The sequence below is a fragment of the Quercus suber genome, unplaced genomic scaffold (genome assembly GCF_002906115.3).
Source record: "Quercus suber isolate HL8 unplaced genomic scaffold, Cork oak 2.0 scaffold_91, whole genome shotgun sequence".
Classification (NCBI taxonomy): Eukaryota; Viridiplantae; Streptophyta; class Magnoliopsida; order Fagales; family Fagaceae; genus Quercus; species Quercus suber.
In genome coordinates this window covers 1,327,617-1,352,840 of record NW_027069556.1, presented here as the reverse complement: position 1 = coordinate 1,352,840, position 25,224 = coordinate 1,327,617, and the positions used below count along the sequence as shown (strand labels likewise).

At 34.4% G+C, this 25,224-nt stretch overlaps 2 protein-coding genes and 1 long non-coding RNA gene across 3 annotated transcripts; 1 reads left to right on the top strand and 2 right to left on the bottom strand.

Annotated features, from left to right (window-relative positions):
• Positions 1 to 1,381: 1,381 nt before the first annotated feature.
• LOC136067928 (amino acid transporter AVT3B-like) lies at positions 1,382 to 3,301 on the top strand. The gene is given in 2 exon segments (XM_065774390.1): positions 1,382 to 2,434; positions 2,437 to 3,301. Coding segments are annotated over 2 exon segments (1,263 nt in total). The 5' UTR covers positions 1,382 to 1,785; the 3' UTR covers positions 3,051 to 3,301.
• Positions 3,302 to 6,241: 2,940 nt separating this feature from the next.
• Positions 6,242 to 18,636, bottom strand: LOC111985570 (uncharacterized). The gene is made up of 13 exons (XM_065774389.1): positions 18,214 to 18,636; positions 16,418 to 17,525; positions 15,468 to 15,674; positions 15,152 to 15,372; positions 14,253 to 14,327; positions 11,974 to 12,045; positions 11,793 to 11,891; positions 11,595 to 11,666; positions 11,402 to 11,516; positions 10,223 to 10,291; positions 9,589 to 9,931; positions 8,281 to 8,404; positions 6,242 to 7,166 (listed from the first exon to the last, which is right to left on the bottom strand). The coding sequence occupies exons 1-13, from the start codon at positions 18,361 to 18,363 to the stop codon at positions 6,660 to 6,662; spliced, it is 3,162 nt and encodes a 1,053-aa protein (XP_065630461.1). The 5' UTR covers positions 18,364 to 18,636; the 3' UTR covers positions 6,242 to 6,659.
• Positions 18,637 to 22,493: 3,857 nt separating this feature from the next.
• On the bottom strand, positions 22,494 to 23,326 carry LOC136067915 (uncharacterized). Its single transcript, XR_010629313.1, has 2 exons — positions 23,068 to 23,326; positions 22,494 to 22,967 (listed from the first exon to the last, which is right to left on the bottom strand). It is a non-coding gene; the product is annotated as an uncharacterized LOC136067915 (long non-coding RNA).
• Positions 23,327 to 25,224: the final 1,898 nt, after the last annotated feature.

The following is a 25,224-nucleotide window of genomic DNA, read 5'->3' as shown; positions in this document are numbered from 1 at the left end:
ATTTTGATGTTTTTTGGGGTGAGTTAAATGGTAATGTTCTCCTTAGAGAAGCATATGAATGTTTGCCAAATTGTATTGATTTTTTTGAAGAGCATAGCAATGTTTGCATTTCAGATTGATTTTTTTCTTTTAGAGAGATCATTACAACATGCTGCTAACCTCGCAGCTCGAATCCTTTCCCCCCAAGACCTCCAAGCACTTTGTGCATGGGGAGGTACCAATTCAGCTACAAGGCCTTTGGCGCATTTCAGATTGGTTTAATGAAAGGTTATTAACCAAATTCTTGAACTTAAAAATAAAGGATATCATTTGCCTTTCACTTGAACTCCACAAACCCTTTCTTGGAAAGTTAACTCATCCTCTCCAAATGAGTTGGCACAGTCCTCCCCATTAAATCATAGTTAATGGTTATGATTTAAAGTTAAAGTAAATGTACGGTTCCTATTAAAAAAAATGTAAATGTAAATTATTTATAAAGTTTAGGTTGAGCCATTTAAAATTTAAATGGTTAAATTAATCTATAATTATAATTATAAAATTCTCAAAAAAAATCTATAATTATAAATTTTTAAATAAGTTGGCACAATTTAGAACCTTCATTTTCTCTAATCTAAATCTTAATAAGTCAATTATCTCTATAAATCTTAAGTTTTTTTTTTTTGGGTTGGGAAACTCTTTATTAGGTTGGCACTTGGCACAATTTTCACCTTCTATTCTTATATAATCTATATACTATTTATAAGAGAATTCTCATATTTGAATTGGAGTATTTTTATGTGGTTTAGAAATATCCATAAACCTTATGTTTAATAGGAAAAAAATTTGAGGACAATCCGGTAAAAATATATCTACAACTCCACTTAAAATGGCTACGAGATAGGACATTTTCCTACTAATTCATATTTTCAAAACAAACTTATCCACCACCGCACACCCTTGGTACGATGGTTACTCCACAAGTATAAGTAATTGTAAGGTGTAGGGGTAAGAGCCGGGGTTCAAGTCTCTAGAAGGTAGTTTCACACACATATACACTTAGATTAAGTTAGAGTAGAAATTATATCTTATTAAAAAAAAAAAAACAAACAAACAAACAAACTTATCCAAAATTAAAAAATATATATATAACACTAGACCCAAAAAAAAAAATTCATTACATGCTCAAACTAAGCCGGTTTGGTAAGAGATTTTTAGTAACATTGTTTAAATATTGTAAAAATACATTAGATAAAAAGTATTATACTTTTTTATTTTTTTGGGTTAACGTATATACACTGTTTAAACAACAAAAATATAGTTTAAACAACAGTATCAACTGCCTTACCATCTATTATAAGCAAATCATTTCCCAACATTTTAAGGAACCACTAATGGCCCTTTTATTTCCAAAAAGAATCACAGATATTTTCATCATATAAAAACTGTAAACCACAAAAGTGTCCAGTTCAGCTAGGACTGTTTAGATTTCCGCCGGGTAATTATCGGCCAATAAAGATTTCTCATTCATTTTCCATTTTCCACCTACTTTTTCTGTCACAAACTGAAAACTGAAACACCCGAAACCAAAGCCTTCTCTCCATTCACGTTGCCAATTCTCAATCTCTTTGCATATATCTGCCAAGCCTTAACAAACACAATCAGAGCCCTCTCTCTCTTTCATGGACATATTTTTTTCATTCATTCAGTTCTGTAGAATTTTACAAATAATCAAAACTTTTTGAGTCAAAACCAAAATTTTGATTAGAAAAGACAAACTTTTTGGCGTCAAAATCAGAGTTTTACATAATGGGTTTTGAAGCAGGGTCTTCCTCTAATGCATTGAAAGCTCCATCACCACCCAGAGAAGACACACCTCTTCTTGGTCACTCACCACAAGCTTTGTCCTCACAAGCCAAGACCTTTGCCAATGTTTTCATTGCCATTGTTGGTGCTGGTGTTTTAGGCCTTCCCTATTCTTTCAAGCGCACAGGTTGGGTCATGAACCTCCTCATGATTTTCTCTGTGGCTGCTCTAACTCACTATTGCATGATGCTCTTGGTCTACACTCGCCGGAAGCTTGAATCTTCTAATGGATTCTCAAAGATTGCATCTTTTGGAGATTTGGGGTTCACCGTTTGTGGCCCAACTGGTAGATTCCTTGTTGATATTCTGATTATTTTATCACAAGCTGGCTTTTGTGTTGGTTATTTGATTTTCATTGGCAATACTTTGGTTGATGTTGGTAATTTGAGCACCACGATTCTGGGATTGGCACCCAAGAGTTTTTACATATGGGGGTGCTTGCCTTTTCAGTTGGGGTTGAATTCAATTGCAAGTTTGACCCATTTAGCCCCTTTGAGTATTTTTGCTGATGTGGTTGATCTTGGAGCAATTGGGGTGGTGATGGTTGAGGATGTGTTGGTTTTTTTGAAACAGAGCCATGCTGTGAAGGCCTTTGGGGTGTTTCTGTGTTCTTTTATGGAATGGGTGTGGCTGTTTATTCATTTGAAGGGGTTGGGATGGCTTTGCCTTTGGAGTCAGAGATGAAAGATAAGGACAAGTTTGGGAAAGTCTTGGCCTTGACCATGGCTTTCATTGCCTTGATGTATGGGGGATTTGGAGCATTCGGTTACTTTGCTTTTGGAGAAGATACAAAGGATATGATCACAGCTAATTTGGGTGGAGGCTTTGTGAGCACTCTCGTTAAACTTGGTCTTTGTGTGAATTTGTTCTTTACATTGCCTATAATGATGAACCCAGTTTATGAGATTGTTGAGAGGCGGTTTTGGGGTGGGTCTTACTGCCTGTGGCTGAGGTGGTTGCTGGTTGTATTGGTGAGTTTGGTGGCTTTGTCTGTCCCAAATTTTGCTGACTTCTTGTCTTTGGTGGGGAGTGGTGTATGCTGTGCTTTGGGCTTTGTTTTGCCTCCCTTGTTTCACTTAAAGGTGTTTAGGAGCGAGATAGGATGGAAAGGATGGACTCTGGATGTGGGGATTATGTTGTTAGGAATTGTTCTTGGGGTTTCAGGAACTTGGTATGCTCTGCTGGAGATTTTCTTCCCAACTGAATGATTTCAAATTGAGTGTACTGTGAATGGTAGTGTAGAGTGAACTATGAACCATGTTACCAATGTTGGTAAGAAATGGCATTATTATTTATTATTCATAAAAAAATGCAGGTACAAAATTACAATCTTACAGAAATTCTGAATTTCTTGTGAATTTCTTGTGGGGTATGTTTCAGTTACGTTACTTAGCCATTTTTCATATGATTTTACAATAATGTGTTATGAGAATCTCGATTTAAAGCTTTTGTTCTTTCATCTTCTCTTGTATGGAGTAGCTGTTTTTGTCTTCAAAGGACTAGAATTGGAGTTACTTTCCATTTGGAAAAATCAGACTTCACTTGGAGTATATTTTGTTAATGCCTGCAGAGTTGTTCCAAGTTACTTTGTCAACTCAGTGGTTCTTTTAATGAACCAATTCAATTTGGCTCCATTAGTCTGGAGTTTTGCTATCTCGTCTTTGGTAGTGAGGGGCATCTGCCATGCACCATCTTTTGTCTTGCCTGTAGGTGTTCATAGTATATTTATTGTTGGTTTTGCAGTTCTAGGAACAAGGTCTTCTACTTCATAATTTGTCTCATAAAGTAAGACGTGTTCAAATTTAAATCGTCTATTTGTGATGATGCAAATGCAACCTGACTTATCAGTTGATTTTGCATTTCTGTCACATTGAAGACATTAACATTTTTGGTTTCTGAACCTATGTTTATTTAGGATCAAATCTTTAGATATGGCAATTCCTTAGTTCAGAAATTCCTATTAGGGAAATGCTTGGGTTGATTAATTTGATTTGTTCTACACTCTTTCAAATCTCTTGTAAAATGTCTGTAGGCCAAGCCCATAAACAAGGGCAATACACACATCACCTGCCTAACAGGTTGATGTGTCATAACTAACAATTAATTTTTTAATAGTTAATGCATTTGGCATATATCATTCCTCTTACAATATCTAGACCTACACAGTTGTGGGACTTACATTTTGTGAGCGAGATTTTTAAGACCATAGATTTTGAGAGAGATGATGAATATGTCAGATACAATAAATAATTATTTCACAAGAAATCTTCCCTATGACCTGGCAGCTGAAATCAGTTTTTTAGTAACATCTTCTCTGATTGCTAACGCTCATTGGCCGCTAATTTTCGTGTCAGTGGGGTAAGGGTTGGTGTCCTTATCTGGAAAGTGATAAGAAATGCGGTGTAAGATTCGTGTGGGTGCATTTTTGATACGGTTGTAGACCAGCCCCCTGAAATAGACTATGTTGTTCGTCTTTTCAATTCTTTTTAATTCTAAAGAAGTTTAAAATTCAACAATTTCTGCATCTTCTAGAAGAATGGAGGGTCAAATGGGGGGGTTAAGGTAGGTCGTAAGACCAGTTATATATATTAGACCTAACTTCGTTTTTAAGACCTAAATTGCACATATATATAACGCACAAAGACGGCATTGAAATGACCCAAGAGCTATAATAAGTTAATTGACTATTGAAAATTTTAATTTAAATGAGTACTGTTTTCACTTCTTGCTAATTAACATGAGTTGAATTTTAGGTGCTTGTACCTGCAGAAGGAAATCATTAAAGATCTAAAAATTAATTTAACCGGTACCATTTTCACCTTTCCTTTAGGTGTGTTTGGATATCACTTATTTTGCTGAAACTGAAAAATTATTGTTAAAAGTACGGTAGATAGTAAAAGTTAGTTAAAATAGTACAGTGGAGCTCATGAATAGTGCCAAAAAGTGCAATAGAATCCATGAATAGTAACAAAAATAAGCTGAATAGTGAAATAATTTTAATTTTTTATTCTTACCCACACACTTTAGTGTGTGTTTGTATGAAGATAAAATAGGGTGGATGGAAAACTTTAGAAAAAAAAGGAAATTAAAACTTTTTTAGAGTGTTTTTGTCTAGATGGAGAGGAAAGAAAATAAATAATAAGGTTCAGGTATTTTCTCTCCGGCGCACCAAAAAATTTTTTCCAAAATGAGGAGAAAACTAAAAAGAAAAATTGGGCATCATTTTTGGATGAAAATACTTATGTGCAGTTGCACAAGAGCTTCGTCCACGTTGCTCTTCTAATTCTTTACTCTCTTTTTTTACCTTTCTCCTGGCCTCTTCTCCTTATCCCTTTTTTTTTTTTTTCCTGGGCAGGCTTTGTCCAGTGCTCATATTCTTTTTTTTTTTTCTTTTCTTTTTTTATGCTTTCTTTTGTGTTTTTTGTTTTTGTTTTTTTTTTTTTTGTTTAGATGTGATTTATTTTTTGGACATGATTTTTATTTTTTAATAAATTTAGGTGATTGATTGATTTTTTTTTTTTTTGGTTGTTTATCGCTTTTTTAGTTTTAATTGGACATCATTCTTTAACAAAGGTATATGCGTAAATTTATATAAACTGACGTTTTCCTTCTCTCCACTTTTCCACTCCCAACAAAGGGAAATTAAAATCTTTTCTATCCTCCTATTTTTTCATCCTCCTACCATTTTATATCCTCCCACTTAACCTCGTAAATAAAGTCAGAATGAAACAGTGCAGGTAAAACTCCAAAAGATATAACCAACTTAAAAGTGAAGGAGTGCATAAGCTTTGGGAAACAGAAGAGCACTCCAGGTTAGGGTGACACAAAATGCCCCCTCCTTTTCTTGACCAGTTCAACCCTGTCAATGTTAATGCTACCACCCTACCTAATAAGGATGGCAAAATAACTCCACCGTGTATAATCCAGACCTGTAATGATCCCTCCTCGAAGAAGGGATGGAGCACCTATGATCTACCCAACCTTGTCTCCTTGCCATCATTCTCTATGACCAGCTACACCCGTTGAAACTATCGTGTTAAATCTTACGAGTGATGACACTGATCGCGACACTACTCTTTCCAGATTCCACACCCCCAAAACATCAAGTTCATCATCAATGAGAATCTCAAACAGATCCGGCTAAGCCACATTACTGGTCAAACCCTTCACACACGAAGTGATAAGACAAAGAAGAAGAAGAAGAAGAGAGAGAGAGAGAGAGAAGTGGAAGAGGTGGGTATACGAAAGGCAACGAGCCACCCACCGAAACATATTAAAAATTAATTTTATGTTTTGGCCCATTACCCTTACCAATATAATTATGCAATGCATATATACATTCTATTTAATGGAAAGATCCCAATAAAGCCACATTGACTTAACAAAATTTATTCAATAATTGCATAGAACAACACATCAGCGACCAAAAAATTTATTTAAGATTTTTAATTGCATACAACAAAGATAACTCCTTGATGATAAGATACACACTCATCAATGTGTTACAAAAATATATATATATATATATATATTTAGAATTTTCTTTTAACAGAACTAGAGACTGACAAAGACGGAAAAGAAAAAAAGAATACCTGAAGAGCTAGAAAAGTAAATGGAAGAAAAAAAAATAAAATAAAGATAAAAGGGAGGATGGATACACAAGGAGTAATACAAAAATACATTACAAGCACTCGATGGTTGCAAACCGAAGCATGCTGACTCAAACCACTCCAAAGATTGCATCATCATGAAATAAACAGCACTCAGAAGGTTTTAACGCAGAAAAACGCACACAGATAAGATGCAGAACCACCCAGCTAAAATGCATTCCAATTATCAGATGTTTTCCTAGCAGGTTGACTGGCAGGTTGGCTATCTATGGATGTTCTAAATGGCTCAGATCCAAAAAGGTCCGAGTCTTCAAAGGTTGGGAATCCATGACCCTGATCAGAGTCTCTACTGCTGAGAACAGAATCAAATCGTGCTAGTGTATGAGATTCACGTGGGGCAAAAAAGCCACTGTCATGCGTGCTGAAAGAATCAAATCTTGAAAAGCCATCAAAAGCGGGTCCTGACCCCTCATATCTATGTGGCGAATTGCTTGAACTGTAGAGTGGTGTGCTAGGAACAGACTCGTCAAAAGCAAATGTACTCTTCTTCTGGAAAAGGCCAGCGGGTGTGCTAGGAACAGACTCGTCAAAAGCAAATGTACTCTTCTTCTGGAAAAGGCCACCTGCCTGTGGTGACCCTGTTCTGATAGGGTTTAGACCAAAATCCCCATACCCAAATAAATAGTTATCTCCATTTCTTTCTTGAGCAGGCTCCTGCACAATTCAAGTCATTTTTTATATAAAAGCATGTGGAATTTAGAACCCAGCACATTAATGACCAAACATAAAGATTCAAGTGGCTATACAATCAAAGCCATAGAATTAATTAATGGGTCCTGTTAACGGATGCCCTTAGGGCATTTGTTAATAGACCATTTTAAAAAAGTTTTAATACCACTTTTATAGGAAATATAAAAGACTGTCAAAAAATCAGTTACTATTTTCTTTTCCCATAAAAAGTTTTTCAAAATATTTCTTAAACCAATACCCACCCATTAACTTTTCCCAAAAATAATTTTTGAGCCACCTCAAGAATTATCTTATTAAGGGTGTGGGATTGGTTGAGTTGTCAATTAAGAGTGAAGAAAAATAATGCGAAATTACATCAACCTACGAAATTTTAAAGGAATACATGCTCGTATGTTGGGAACTTTTGTATACAAGCTATCTTATTAGGCTTGGCCCTCCTTTTTATTTTCTAGATTTTTACTTCAACAAATGTTTCTTATTTTACATAATATATTATATTGCTTTTTCACAAGGTTTACAGGATATGTTGCAGCGTGACTATAGAGTACATGAAGTCCTTTGTTAAATAAAATATTCAATAGGTGTTGCTTGTGTTGTTGTGATGGGGGATCAGTGGACCACCTTCTTCTTCATTGTAAGTTCTCTCATGCCTTATGGTGTGAAGTTTTTGCAGTGTTTGGGATTCAATGGGTAATGCCAAGGTCAATGAAATATTTTTTCTTTATTTGGAGAAATTGGTTTGGAAAGCATCTTTCAATCATTCGGAACATGGTCCCAGCATGTTTAATGTGGTTAGTCTGGCAGGAACGTAATGCCCGCATTTTTGAAGACAAGGCGAGAACTTTGGAACATCTAAAATGTTTACTTTTTCGTACTCTGTTTCTTTGGGCTCATATTTGGGGGTGTACGGATTGTACTGGTGTAGCTGATTTTTTTAGTTTCTATTTCTTTTAGCTCTTGATCTTCTTGTATTTGTTTCATTGTTCAAAGTATTCAATCGTGAACATGATGTTCAATTTTTTTCAATAAAAGTCTTATTACCTATCAAAAAAAAAAAAAAAAAAGTAGGTTTGCATACCTTGGTTGTTTTGATTGGATTAAAGCCCCACACTGAGTCAACATCATCATTAGCATCAAATGTTCCCCAAGCTGATTCATCAAAACTCTTATCACCAGAAAACATAGACCCCGCACCACCATCACTGCACATATAGTAAATACATAATTAGATGCGTAATATATTTATTTAAAAAATAAAAAAATAAAAAAAGATACGTGTAATATAAATTATAAGATTTACATCAAGTGGAGAGGACAAACCAGAGAATGTTGTAGAATGGCTAAGATATGCACTGGTATTCTAAAAGCTACTAATAAACTTAGATCACAGAAGCAACAAAAAGAACAGTACTTTCAAGTATTCAACTGTTACCATTTGACATGAACATGGGGTATTGAATATGAGTATTTCAAGTTATGTATACATGAACAAAGTCATGGCAGGTAAATGTGTCTCATGCATATATCCAATGATGATGAGATGCATGAATTAAAGGTAAATGTCAGAAGTCAAAGGTATCACCATTTACAAAGAAGAGAACATGTAGGATTAGACTGCTATCACTTGCAATGACTACTAAAACTAGTAGCCAAAAACAATCAAACAAAGAAAGAGACCAGCAGTATTATCTGTTATCCGCAGATAAATGCCACACAAGGACAAACAGATGTCAAAAAGACTGCAATGCAATGTTTTGAGATTGGACATGATAGCTTCTTTTTTTCTTTTTATTAAGTTATAGCTTCCTTTTCTTTTATCCATCTCTCTGAATACATCAGACATGGTAACTAATAATTTACATTGAAAGATGAAAGGGTCTCATATAGGAAAAAGTATTTTGTATCAAATGATACCACATCATCCGTATCAAAATCGAATAAATGAGAGACATGTATGTAAAAATAACTACCCAGTAACACATGTCTTTCAATTGTTAGTGGGTTAATTATTTTTTGTGGACATGTCTCACACTTAATAGATTTTGATACCGCTAATATGATATCATTTGATACCAAATACCTTCTCCTCATATAGAGCAGACTCAGGAAAAAACCATTAAAATAATGACCTCTGATAGTTGAGATAGGCCCATTAGTGATAATAAGAATAAATTGATATATTGTTGATTAGAAGGCATAATGAACAAAGAATGAGGGAACAATAACACTTCACCAAAATAAAAACAAAGAAGAAGACGTACAAATCTTAATGGGCAATTCAATCAAAAGATACACATTCAATGTTGAAACAAGGTGCTGCATTAATAAGCGTCAACTAAACACATATTGCAAGACAAAAACTTATATACCAATTTTAGAAGAATACCTTTGAAAATCTTTATTACTGGGTGAGGCATCTGCACTATGAGCCTTGTCAAAGTTAGAATCTGGGAATTCTCTTGGTGGACTTTCAACAGCACTCCTTGCAAAGGGACTGCTAGGGGCACTTTTTGCTGACTCATCTTCACTTCTATTATATGCCGATCCATTTTCAACAGCTTGGTCATCCATAGTCTGCAGCTTTTCCACCTTAACATCAGCTTTAGGTGAAGCAGCTGTTGGACTTTCAACTGTGGAGGCTTTTTCATTACTAGCTGATTTGGATTTTTCCTTTGGAGGTGCTATGACATTTTGGACGTCAAGAGTGAGCTCCTTCACAAAAGAGAATCCTGAAAAATTGGGCATTACTCATTAGCAACCACAGCCATCGGGCTCACAACCAGAGCACATTGCATAAGGGACAAATGGCAATACCAAAATATGCAAGACAATTATCATAACATATATATTTGAAAATGATTTATGACAAAGGCTTTGTTGTTGTGTATGTAGCAATGCATGATTGGTAACCCAATGTATCACATGCTCAAAGGTGAAATACCACTTGATATGCCCAGAATATCTCTTTAAGTTAATAAGTAAAGACTGATCTCATCCTATGTGGAATTATTTTTGCATACCTTCATCCTCAAACTTGTCCCAATCTTCATCCCAGTCAGCAGCACCCTCTTGGATCCCAGGTTGCCAACCTAACAAATAATAAAAACACTTTAGGTAAGTGAATGCAATATAACACAACACAAAATCTTCAGCAGTATGAAATAGGATAAACAAGCCAAGAGCCTTGTAACTCAATGGCTTGGTCTTCTTTATGAGGAGAAACACAGTTTGAATCCCCCCTCCTGCACTTGTTGTAACAATTAAATTATCAAAATAAAATTGGATGAACAGAAAAGGCAAACCCAGGATAACACTGACAGAACTAAAAGTAAATTGGGATTAAATCAATTGAAGCCTTGAAGAAGGGAAAAATATAGATCAATGATTGGGGCAGCAACATCCAATCATGCTGCAACACCATTTCTTCTCAATAATCAATCCATCCTTGTCAGATGCTTTACTATTTCACACTCAAAATGGGGAGATTGCAATTAATAAGTCACATTTAGTGTGCATTTGGCTTCAAATTAACAAGCCAACTTATTTTACCATTCAGCTTATTTTTGCTACTATTCATGGGTCACATTACACTTTTTAGTACTATTCATGGGTCTCACCATACTATTTTAACTAATTTTTACCTTTATCTACAGTATTTTCAGCAAAAAGTTTTCAGTTTCAGCAAAATAAACGGATCCCAAACAGACCCTTATTAAACATGATGAAAGCTTCTAATTAATTACAAATAGGAATAAATTTCATTCCCTGTGAAACAAAACTGCTTTTCATTGTTTAATGGAAAAAAGAATGAGTATTTCACAGACAAGTGTCACTATTTCTTACCACCAAGCAAAAGGACTCAAACATAGCTTGAGGGACAAAAAGTTTGTTAAGGAACTGTCTTAAAATAATAAAATGTTGCATTCTACATAATAACAAGGAAAAGATAGAAAATTTTAAAATGAATGATTAGGTAGTTCATAACAAAAATGTTTGCAATAAATCTTTTTTTTTCCCCTATCCTTTGTCATCCTTTCATAATCACATTTCAACTTAAGATTTCTATAATTTAATATTAATATCCAATTACAGTGCAAATACTTTTCCCACATAACAAAAAGAAAAAGTGAAGGATTACCAAGCCTTCCTCATTGGGTAAAGGGAATAAACAAAACAGGGCAAGTATGACAAAAACTTACCAAAGGGAAGCTCAGTCAATGTGGTTGGTTTCGCACGTAATCCATATTTCTTGCAGCGTTCATTTAAACCTTTTACTAGTTCATCAAGATCTGATTGGATATGATCAGCGTGGACCTGAAATTTGCAGTTGAAAATGAACATAAACAAGTTCTAAATAAGCCTGCACACCAGACCAAATTTGTGAAGACATACCTGAAGAACACCATCAGCACTGCCATCTTGTTCCATCTTAACAATGGCCTGATAAAGCTCCATTTTCCTCTCCTACAAATAAAAAGCATAAGATTGTTTAACATAAAACAGAAGGACTAGCACAATGACACACTTTTAATACTTAATGACCAACGGCAGGCCATTTATAGGTCATTCATGAAAAGAAATTATGGCTACCTGTAAATCGCGAAATGTTGCTTCTTCAATAGTTAACTTGGAGGCTACATCTCCACTTTGCTTGTATTTCTCTTCATATTTCTTGGCCAGGGACTCGACCTGAAGACAGATACTGATCATTGAGCCCATATTACAAAAGAAACATGAGGAAACATACATAAGCTCAAGCATCCAAAGATACCTCACGTTTATCAGCAGATGCTCTTTCTGTGATTTCATTTAGGCGATTGTCACATCTGCTCTTGTATAAAACCTTGTACCAAAGTGAAAAATAAATTTAGGGAAAACATAGCGGAATAATTAAGTATCATTGCTTCTGACTACAAAGAGAATAGTAGAAACAAGCGCAGTTCCCAGCCATCCAGAATAAGCACCTATAAGTTCAAAGTAAGAAACATGATGTCTTTACATTTTTTATCCACCTTTAATGCAGATTGCAATCAGAATAATGATCAGGAAAAAAGAGGTCTACTAACAAATTGACGATTAAATTCAGTCATTTTTTTTCATATTTGGGGAACAAAAACAAAAAAAAAAAAAAAAAAAACAAACAAACAAACAAACAAACCTAGGTGGATTAGATAACTAAAGACATGTCCATGCTGCTAGCATCAAAACATTTTTTTTTTTTTCAGTTATCATAACTAACAATGTCACATGCAAAGGAAACACTATTTTGCAGAGCATTGCATATATTGTGTGTGTTTGAGGATTTTTTTTTTTTTTTTTTGTTGAAAGTGTGTTGAAGTATACTTGTATTTTGAAAAAGTGAAGTTTTAAAAAGTTATTCATAAAAGCTTGTCATTAGCTGTAAGCAAAAGGACAAACAAGTATTTTCATTTATCAATATGTAACAATTAGATCCCCAACAACAATCAAAGGAACACACATATATTGTGGGTTTGGATACACGTTTTCTACGGTTGTGTTTGCGTTTTTCTTTCTTTTTTTTTCCCTTTTCTGCAGCACTCATTTCGGGGGACACAGCTACTGTTCATGCACTGTTCATGAACAGTAGCAGTATATTATTGACTTTTCAGCACATCAGTAAGTCTCATGCACTGTTCACGGGACCTACAAATCTTACTTTTTACCTTTTAGCAACTTTTTCATTAAAAATAGGTCCCACAGTACTATTCACACATTTGAAAATTATTTTGCTACAGTGTTTTCAGTTTTCAGTTTCAATAAAATAAGTTCTATCCAAACGGACTCATAATGTCAGATAACCTTCAAAAAGAACATTAAATACTCACAAGTTCTTGCATTTTAGTGCGGCAGAATTCAATTTTCTGTCTAGAATCCAATATTTCTTTCTCCAGTTCTTCTACCTACAATTAAGAAAGGATCAGGTCAAAAGATGATTAGCAACTCTTGAAGGAAAGAGGAACACAAAATCTTGGTCAAAGTAAAAAAGCTACCAGGTGAAGATGATAAAAAGTATATTCAAGTCTATACCATGCCATGCACTAAAGACTCATTGTCACAACAGAAAGCTTTTATGTCAACTTAGCATAGATCTTCAAATTGGAACAAATAATAAAAGAAAACAAAAAATTCAGGGCAAAACCAAAAGTTAAAACTTCAATGTTGCAAGAAGGGTAATCTATAATTTGCTATGTTGCTGGAAGAGAAACACGAAGGGCTTGGGTAGGGTGAATGGGTCAATTGTATGCAACCATAAACCTATAACAAGTTAACAACTAGAGAACTATGGTACAAAATATGTAAGATACAAAGATAGGGGGGAAAAACAGAAATGTGATATTAAAAATAGTAGATAGATTTAGATGCTAAATAAAGAGGTTACGGAAAAGTATAGGGCTCCAAGTGAAATAAATATAATGAAGAAATAGAAGAACAGACACTACCAAACTGATGTAGATTTCAACAATTAAAAAAGGCTACAGGCCCAGCATGGTTGAAAAAGCTTTCTCTTGCTGGTTGATCATGCAATATTAGTGTTCAGCTTGCAAGGTATGGCAAAGAGTAGAGCACAAGGGTAATCAAGTGGAGAACCAGTCAAAGAAACCAAATGTCATTGAACACCTAATTTTACTGCAACATCCCCAGATATAGCAAATAATGGGAATCCAGCAAAAATATCAAATGGCTAAAGAAAAATGATGATTTTTTTCTTGTGTTTGCGTTTTTCTTTCTTTTTTTTTTCCTCTGCTGCAGCACTCATTTCAAGGGACATGGCTACTGTTCATGAACAGTAGCAGTATATTATTGACTTTTCAGCACATCATTAGGTCTCATGCACTGTTCACGGGACCCACAAATCTTACTTTTTACTTTTTAGCAACTTTTTCATTAAAAACGGGTCCCATAGCACTATTCGCACATTTGAAAATTATTTTGCTACAGTGTTTTCAGTTTTCAGTTTCAATAAAATAAGTTCTATCCAAACGGACCCATAATGTCATATAACCTTCAAAAAGAACATTAAATACTCACAAGTTCTTGCATTTTAGTGCGGCAGAATTCAATTTTCTGTCTAGAATCCAATATTTCTTTCTCCAGTTCTTCTACCTACAATTAAGAAAGGATCAGGTCAAAAGATGATTAGCAACTCTTGAAGGAAAGAGGAACACAAAATCTTGGTCAAAGTAAAAAAGCTACCAGGTGAAGATGATAAAAAGTATATTCAAGTCTATACCATGCCATGCGCTAAAGACTCATTATCACAACAGAAAGCTTTTATGTCAACTTAGCATAGATCTTCAAATTGGAACAAATAATAAAAAGAAAACAAAAAATTCAGGGCAAAACCAAAAGTTAAAACTTCAATGTTGCAAGAAGGGTCATCTATAATTTGCTATGTTGCTGGAAGAGAAACACGAAGGGCTTGGGTAGGGTGAATGGGTCAATTGTATGCAACCATAAACCTATAACAAGTTAACAACTAGAGAACTATGGTACAAAATATGTAAGATACAAAGATAGGGGGGAAAAACAGAAATGTGATATTAAAAATAGTAGATAGATTTAGATGCTAAATAAAGAGGTTACGGAAAAGTATAGGGCTCCAAGTGAAATAAATATAATGAAGAAATAGAAGAACAGACACTACCAAACTGATGTAGATTTCAACAATTAAAAAAGGCTACAGGCCCAGCATGGTTGAAAAAGCTTTCTCTTGCTGGTTGATCATGCAATATTAGTGTTCAGCTTGCAAGGTATGGCAAAGAGTAGAGCACAAGGGTAATCAAGTGGAGAACCAGTCAAAGAAACCAAATGTCATTGAACACCTAATTTTACTGCAACATCCCCAGATATAGCAAATAATGGGAATCCAGCAAAAATATCAAATGGCTAAAGAAAAATGATGCAAGAAACAGAGATAGAATAAGTGCCTTTTTATCAGCCTCTGTTGCTTCTTGGAACCTTGAATTGAGCAAGGTCTGCTCCTCGGTACTGAGTTGATCTACAAGGTGTTTCTCCAACACTGGAACTTTTGCCTTCTGCTGATTGGCCTGTGACCCTTCAGCCTGAGGGACTGCAACAGGCCTCGGAGGCCTTCCTGCTGCCATGTGCCGAGCACCAGGACCAGGCATCCCTTGCTGTTGTTGAAAACCTTTGAACAAAAAAAGGGTAAAGATAGGATCTATTTTGTAATAAATTACACCAGTTGGTACCATAAACTAAAAGACTCATGGTGTGGAAGAGTACCAGGCGCATGTCCCCATGCTGCATTGGAGTAGTTGGTAGGTTGGCCAGGGGTAGGTAAATCAGATATAATGCTGCTTGGGAGCACTGCTGGAAGAGGAGTGCCTTCTCTATACCGCTCCATCAAATACAGAGCAACACAGAACTCCCTGTGAGAAAGCATGCTATCATTATCTTGATCTGCCAAGTCCCACACCTGCTTTAAAACCTCTGAAATATAAACAATATATACTAGTGAGAACAATGTGATCATGGGATTATTAGCTGCCATTAAGAAATTATCTGCATAAAACATATGTAAGAAGTTGGGCCAAAAAACAAGACGTAGCCTTAGACCTGGCTATGTTGAGCCTTAGAATTTAAAAAATACCAAGATAGACCTTTCCTGGTTTAAAGCCAGTCTTTGGAAGCCGCTAAACTTTAGAAACTTCTGTAAATAAAATTATCTGCTAGAGTTGAACATTGAGCATACCAAGATAAAAAATTAAAAATTAAAAAAAAAAAAAAAAAATCATTAGTACATGATAAAACCCATCTTATACAACAATAGGTCCATGACATGGAGCTTGTGCAAACTCATAAGGCTATGTGATCACCAAAGATATTCAACAGCACACAAGTCACAAACGCACAATAAATGACCCAGTAGCCAAGCTCCTTCTATGCTAGAGTTATATATCAGATGATCTAGACCATTCTGGAAATTGGGCACTTAAACCATAACTTAATAATTTGAATAAACATTCCAGCAGGAAGTTAAACAGGAAAGAAACAATAACTCACAGCAACCTAAATTCAGATATAAGGATAGCAGAAGCTTTGAACTGATAGCATATTATGCATTCAGACTAAAAGAAAATACAAGAAAGTATAAACCTTTCATAAACCACATTAGCAATTTAGTAATGGGCATAAAGCCCAAAGACAAATTCCATAATGAAAAATAGTTCTACCTCTTGGCAGTCGCCAACTAAGAAATAAATTGCGGGCTTCTTCACCAGTTATCCTCCCATCTCTGTCCTTGTCTACATCCATAAATACTTTGGTATACTTCTGAACATCAGTTGGACTCATCCTAGGCCATGACTGTTGGGACTGACTGGAAGCAGAAATCCCAGCACCAAGTGATATTCCAGATGAACTAGATGCAGAAATGGTCTGTGTTGAAACCTTTTGGTACTGATTTGCAAGTGCCGGGACCTGCTGACGCTGACCACCAACAGGCTGTGTTGGGAGTGAAGTCTGCAAAGAAGGCTGGATCACTGAAGATACCGGAACAACTGATGATGAGACTGGTAAATTGCTTGCAGAAATCGTACGTGTGGAAGAATCTTGCTTTGGTTGAGATGGGGTAGCAGAAAAAACATCACCACCAAAAATTGAGTCAGATGCAAAACCATTTCCAGATATATCCAAGGGTTTAGAATCCTTAGCCGGTGGTCCGGCTGGCCTCATTCCAGATGTTGCTTGTGGCCTAGGTGGCAGTGTGGCAGGCGATCCAGATGTTGCCAGCCCAAATCCATCAGAACTGGCTGAGGTACTCATTCCACTGACTGGGACTTGTATGGCACCTGTCCTTCCACCAACCCAATCACTTGAGATGCTTGGATTTGGAGGGCGAGGCCCAGTCACAGCAACTCCACCAGTTAATCCTCGAATGCCAACACCCTGTGTCAGGTGGGGAGCAGAGGAAGTTACAGCCTGTGGAGGCCTCATCAACTGACTTCCTTGTGAAGGAAAATGCTGCTGGTTGATACCCGCATTAGGAGGAACTTGTGGTCCCCTGAACCCAAGATTTTGGGAGGATGTTGGAGTAACCGGACCAACTGGAGGGGCAGGAGCTGATGCAGCAGCAGAAGTATTGAACTGAGGTGCAGGCATGGCAGTAACACTGATCTGTGGTGCAGGTATTTTAGCTGAAGCTGGGCCATACAATGCTGCCTTCACTATGTCAGGGGTTAGGTCTCGTTTACTTTGCGCCACAGTGACAAGTTTAAGGGCATTATAGAACTCTGGCCGACCAAGAAACCCGCTCTGGCTCTGGTTGGCAATCGCCCATATCTGCAGATAAAGACTCCAACATAAAACTAAAACTGATTAAATCATACCCTTTCTCATGTTCATTATACCCATAATTTTGTTCTCGTTTTCCTATATGACTAAGAATGCTACGTGCCAAAGGAGCTGCAACCCATATACACAAGAAGAAGTATACAGACGAGAAATTCCCCCAAAGAGCTATATCAAGCACTAACATTTACAGTAAAGGAAATCTAAAAGTCAATACTCTCTGTTATCTCAGTGCGACGGGCGCATAATTACTATCAAAATGACAACAATTTTGCAGTCAGCTATGAATTCTCAACAAACTAATCACAGTCGCCACATTTATCCTATTTTGCCACTCTATTCAATCCTTAAAAGACATATCCTTTTTGACCACTCCCGAAAGTGAATCAAAAACACTCTTCAAAAAAAAGAAGACTCTATTCAATGCATTAACCCATTCCATGTCCCATTGCACACCGCTCTAATATACACATGTTCCTAACTATAATTGAAATCCCAATTGATATCAAAATTTAGCATCCAAAAAACCCTAGCACCAATCAGTGACATTAACAAAAGCTTAAACAACTAAAATACATCAAAATTTTCGAATAACTCCGATCCAACTCAATATCAAATTACATACACAAATAGATAGATAGAGAGAGAGAGAGAGAGAGAGAGAGAGAGAGAGAGAGACCTGAGCAAGAACTTGCTTGGACAAACCGGAGCCTTGGAAGAAGGAGACGGCTTCGGCGCCGCTGATTTTGCCATCGCGGTCCAAATCGGCGCGACGGAAATACGCATCGAAGAGATCCACATTCGGCGCTTGGTTTTGCGCCGAAGCCATTTCTTCTGCCGCAACCGCCGCCGCCGCCGCTGAAATTCAAAACAGCCTCCGCGTGTGTGTGTGTGTGTGTGGAGGATCGATCAGTCAGAACATTGGAATAAAAGAAAAGGCAGTGATCGGAAGCGTGCGCGAGTGCATGAGAAAAAATCGGTGTGGTGAGAAGCACCGAGAACGATCAAAAAAAATATGGTTTCGATTTGTAAGAAATGAAATGAAATGATTTTTTATTTTTATTTTTGGGTGTGCGATTCGATGAAAGAGAAAACAGATGGAGATAGTGACAGAGAGAGAGATTGAAAAAAAAAAAAAAAAAAGGATGGATGTTTTTAATTTTCTGTTTTAAGTACAAAACTACCTCCGTCTTCTTACTCATTTCTCAAAAAATTTAGGATTTGAAATTGAGTAAACTGGTGGGTTTAGGATGTGCTAATTTTTAAGAAGAAAAAAAATATATTAAACATGTGTGAGATATATTTAAATGAGAAACGATATGTTTACAATATTTTCATAACAAATCTTATGTGACAAATTGTTACAAGTTATTATTGGTGGAGTAAAAAATTAATTTCAATGATAGGTTTAAATTATAACCAATAACAACTAATCGTCTATGATTTGTTATGAGAATATTGTAAAAATGTTGTGTACGTACCACTTCTCATATTACCACCTCTCATATTTAAATAGGGTATGTGCTAATTTTTAGGAAAAAAACTTCTCTAGTAATTTTTTTAAAATTTTTTTGAATTAAAATTTTAATCCATTTTTTTTTAAGAATAACGATTATCTAATTAGATTATAGGTATTTTTGACATTTTTTGAAGTCATAATTAACTTTCCAAATTCTCTTAATATATAGAGAAGAGATAAAATATTATCAGATTAGTATAAGATTAAGAACCAATAATTTATTTATTATTCTAATAGTTTTAGCCTTTGCAACATAATATGAATATTTTTAAAAAAAATACGCCAAAGGATGCATGATTTTCATGCTGTTTGGAGAAGAAAATATCAATATTTATGGAAAAAATTATTTATTGTATTAGTAACTAGCATTATTCCCGTGCAATGCACGGCTTGATGAAAAGTTACATTTAAGTTCAAAAATTTTAAAATAATTAAAAATAAATTATTAAATAAATAGTAATAATAAATTATAAAATAAGTAAATAATTTTAATAAAAAATTACTTTAAATTCTGATTGTTTAGAGTTTAGACTTTATTAGTGTTTATTTATTTTTATATTTTAAATGTGTTTTTATTAATTTCTTAATATAAGATATGGAATGAGTTTGATCATTCCTATTTAGGTTATATACCCTAACCAACACAAATAATAATAAACAAAATAGTTCCTTAATTCCAATTTTTTTCCTAGTGTTAGTCTAATTGAAAAAATCAACACACTCATAAATTAAATACAATAACCAAAACCAAAACATACACAAAAGAGTTCAAATTTGAGAATATAAAAATAAATAATAAAAACTTACATAGGAGGACCAAGAATTAAATGGGTATCCATTGTTTTGCTTCTTTATGGTTAATTTTCTTTGGCTTAATATCCTACACGCAAATTCATAAGTAAAGAACAATAAGTAAAATGAAATTATTAGATATTTTTTCCTAGTGTTAGTCTAATTGAAAAAATCAACACACTCATAAATTAAATACAATAACCAAAACCAAAACATACACAAAAGAGTTCAAATTTGAGAATATAAAAATAAATAATAAAAACTTACATAGGAGGACCAAGAATTAAATGGGTATCCATTGTTTTGCTTCTTTATGGTTAATTTTCTTTGGCTTAATATCCTACACGCAAATTCATAAGTAAAGAACAATAAGTAAAATGAAATTATTAGATTAAAATATAAGTGTAAGTTGCATTTTGAAAAAAATATATATACAACAACGTGGGGTGTATTGTGTGGGATTTGATTATAAGGATGACTTATTGGTTAAAGAGGGATTGTATTGAAAAATCATGGCTAAATATATATTTGCTCTAAAATTTTTGATAATAAATTTTTAGTTGGAGTAGAATTTAAATTTCTAAAACTTAGATGATAATGCTTTATCTAAATTAAATTATTTTTAAATCCTCTCCTTTAGTCAAGAGCTTTATAGCTTAATACCCTAATAAAATATTAATTTAAAAAGATGCAAATTGAGGGGAAAAAAAAAAAAACAAAAACAAAAATGTGGGTCTGTGTGGGGTTTAAGTTTAGAAATTTTTTTAATAGACTTTTAGTTTGAATAGAATTTAAATTTATTTTAAATTATTGTTAAATCATTCAACCTGAAGGAAAAAACAAAAACAAAAACGTGGGTTGTGTGGGATTTAAGCTTAGAAATTATAGTAGGCTTTTAGTTTGAATAAAATTTAAATTTGTTGAAATTTAAATGATAAAGTTTTAACTAAATTAAAAAATTGTTAAATATTATCCCTTAATTAAGGAAACATATTCTAATAAAAAATATATAATTAATTTACTAACTAATGAGATAAATTATTTTTATTTTATGAACTTATAAAAAACTAGACTAAGGGTCTGTTTGAATATCTCTTGTTGCTGAAAACTAAAAACATTGTAACAAAATAATTTTTGAATATATAAATAGTGACGTGAGATCCAATTTTTTTTAAAAAAATTACTGAAAAATCAGTACTTGCGGGTCCCGTGAACAGTGCATGGGACTCACACAAAAAATACTAGCACAAGCACAAATGCAAAAGCGTTTGTATCCAAACGATCACTAAGACATAGTAACAAAAGTAGCCCTTCGATGGTGCTGACAAGTTCCCACATATTTGGTATTCGATTTTGTTTTTGCTTGAAATCTTTATTTCCATCACTAGAACAATAATGTGCAATAGTAAGCCAGGGAGTATCTAGTTTGTCTGTTTCTTTTCTTACAACAGCATGCATTTGGCTCTCGTATTTAAGTTGCTAACTATCAAGCAATTCAAGAGATTTCTTACCGATCAAGTTCTTTTGTTTTGACTCATTTTCATGTTTAATTTTATTTTTGTTTTTGTTCTTATTTTTTTTTAACTTATTCGTTCTTTTGTTTTTTGGCAATACCCAAAATGGACTCCACTACTAATATTTGTTGGCTTGCCATAATTACTTTTTGTTTTTGGTTAAATCTAGGTTTTTGAAGATGTTGGGAAGGAATACTGCAATAAGCTAGTGTCAACGAATGATGAGATGATGAACAAGTAATGGATAGCAATTGATGTTTTAAAATATATCGACCTACTTCACTCATATTTGGAATATTAATCTCTCTTTCAAAAAAATATTTGGAATATTAATACCTTATAAAAAGTTGTAGAATATTAATACCTTAAAAAAAGTTGGATACAAACCAGACAAATCATCCTTTACTTTTAAGACAAAGTAATGAAAAAAGTTGGATACAAACCAAACAACCTAATAAAAAAGAGAAATGATATGTCAACAATATTTTTACAACAAATCCTAAGTGGCAGGTTGTTACTGGTTATTATTGTTGGGGCAAAAAAGTAATCTTAGTGTTAGTTTCAAATTTGAACCAATAACAACTAACCACCTGTGATTTGTTATAAAAATATTGTAAAATTGTCGTAGACGTAGCATTTCTTAATAATAAAAAAAAAAGTTGGATACAAACCAGACAAGTCATCCTTTACTTTAAGATAATTATTAAGGCAAAGATAAGCCAATGTGTTATGGTGAATGTCTGGAGTTTCTTGAAGAGAAATGGATTATTGGCTTTTGACTTTTTTTTTTTATGCAAAAAATTCATTTGGGCTGAACATGTGGATTATTATGATTATCATTTTGGAAAATCATATTGGTTGTCAAATCCTATTGGTAGTCTATTAATCGTATCCAATGCATTTTAAGATCCCAAAGTTCTGTTGCAGACTAGTAGTAATACCAATTGGATCGTGGGAATCCCTAATAAGTCCTTTGCCACTAGCAACACCTGTGTCTATATTTAAGTTTCACTAAACATTTAACCCATTTGAAAAGCAACACCTGCGTCTATATTTAAGTTTTGCTTAACGTTTAGCCCATTGGCCAAAATTGGAAATTAACACTGTTTGTCAAATAATATAATTAGTAGGCACTGTTACAAAACTATATTTTTTACTAACATCTCATGTTTAAAAAACTCGATTTAGGGCCTATAAATCGAGTCTTTGAGACTCGATTTCCACGGTCTAATCACGTCTTTCCACGTGGCATGCACTTGAAAATCGAGTCTCTAAGACTCAATTTATAAGCTGACCCTTTATGAAGAACACCATTCTATGTTTAGGAAAAATAAAATAAAATAAATTTAAGATAAGATTAAAAACATCTCTCGGCCTCTCTCTTCTCTCGTCCCTCTGCTTCTCTCACATTAACAACCAACGGTGACCGCAACCACCGCAAAAACACCAACAACCACCGCATCCACACAAAACAAAACAACCACCGATCTCAATGCTACCATAAGCAACCCATAAACTCACTGATCGCAACCCACGAAAACCCATTCACTGCCAAAACACCAACAACCACGGTGACAGATGAACCCAAAATCCAACCCATCGTGACCGCTGCACACAGCCCAAACACCCATATATCATGATTTTGAAACCAGGACCGGTTCTTAGAGGTTCAACCAAGTCAATTTTTTTTTTTTTTTTGGATACTTACCGCCATTGTTGAAGCTTCTCAACCACGATGAAATGTAGTCAGATCTTGAGCTTGCATCTCCATTTCTTCTTCTTGTTCTTTTTCTCTCTCTCTCTCTCTCTCTCTCTCTCTTTCTTTCTGCGTTTTTGTTGTTTTTGCATTTTGGGTCTTCTAAAGTCTGCTATGTCTTTGCAAATGAGATGATGAATATGAGCTTTTAGTTTTTTCTATCACGGTCTCCTACTAGACAACAAATGGTTGGCTGTCAAAGACTCAAAGTGTAAAGTGTCAAATACTTGTACCAAATGCTTGGCTGTCATCCATTAACTTGGGCTTTGTATTAATATTTAACTAATTTTTTAATGGGCAAGTGTGCCAGTCTGATTGGCTTACTGATTGGCTTATAAATCGAGTCATAAAGACTTAATTTCCAAGTGAACGCCATGTAAAAAAAAAGGCCACATCAAACATGATCAGACCCTGGAAATTGAGTCTCAAATACTCGATTTATAGGTCCTAAATTTAGTCTTTTAAACTCGAGATGTTAGTAAAAAATATAGTTTTGTAACAGTGCTTACTAATTATATTATTTGGCAAACATGGTTAATTCTCAATTTTGGCCCATTTGAAAGATAGCAATTCTTGTGGATTAATGTGTGTTTCCAAAAGATTTGGAAGCCCACCATCACTAGCACCATTTTCATGAACAAACACCCCATCAACCAAACCAAATCAGCTATTGATAACGATGATAATGGTTTTCTGCTACAACAAAGTCGTGTTAACTGAGATTCTTTTCCATATTCCTTGAGACTAGACTTCTTCCACGACCCATTAATCTGCATGCTTTCGCTAGTATTCATCTATCCTCGAGCTATTTGACATCCTCGGGCACAACCCATGGCCCAACACTTATATTTGGGCCCTTCATCCCTACAAGTACCAAAATTTAATCTTTGGTTTCCTCCACTATTTCAAAGACTAGAGTAACAATTAGAGGAGAAAAAAAAATTAAAGTGTGTCCTCTATTATTAATTGAGAAAGACATTGTAAATAAATACCAATTTTTTGTTTGTATACTATTCTTCATCTAATTGCTCGAATCATGCAAAGTGACACATAATTTTCATTCACACTCACACTCACACATGACAAAAAATATTGCTTGATGGGTAAAATTTTTATTTCCTGACATGAGGTGAGTATATTATTCTCCTCTCTCCTGTTTAATTGTTCTTAGTATCCCTTTGGTTAATTTTTGTTGGACATCATTTTAAAAGTGATGCACATTTTAGTAAGGATTTGATAAATTATGATGGGTAAAATTTTTATTTCCTGACATGAGGTGAGTATGTTATTCTCCTCTCTTCTCTTTAATTGTTCTTAGTATCCCTTTGGTTAATTTTTGTTGGACACCATTTTAAAAGTGATACGCATTTTAGTAAGGATTTGATAAATTATAAGTAAGTATAAAATGACATCATCTATACTATCTATAAGAGGATTTCCCTCTTTGGACTGAACTTTTATGTAATTCAAAAATACCCCTAAACTTTACGTTTAACTAGGAAAAAACTTGAGGACAACTCAGCAAAGATGTATCCCATTTAATTTTAAAATTTGTGCCAAGTGAATTATTTAGTGTAAAAATCGAAGAGTCTAAATCCAATTAAATTTTAAATTTAATTTCGATTGAAGTCCAATTTTTCACCATGTGTCCATCTAAGTATTTAATTTTTGTGGCAAGTAAATTATTGAATGCAAAAACCAAAAAGTCTAAATAATATTAGATGTATCCATCAAAGAGTATATATATATATATATATTAGATTTTAATTGAAATCCAATTTTCTGACACGTGTTCATCTAAGTTTTTAATTTTTGTGACAAGTGAATTATTGGGTAAAAAATCCACAATAATTCACTCTCTTGAATCCACGATAAGCCACGTGTCCATTAATCCATGATAATTCACTCTCTTGGATCCCTCACCCCACTCTTCACAGACTTCACTCTCCCCTTCTCGAATAGTCTCACCTCCTCTTAATATTTCAGCCCTTTTGTTCTCCTTCACTGCCCTAAGAGAGATGAGAGAAGGTGGAGGGGAGGGGGCTCATGAAGGAGTTACTATTTAAGTTTTTAGGTGTTGTTACCCAGACAATTTGTGTCACTATATAT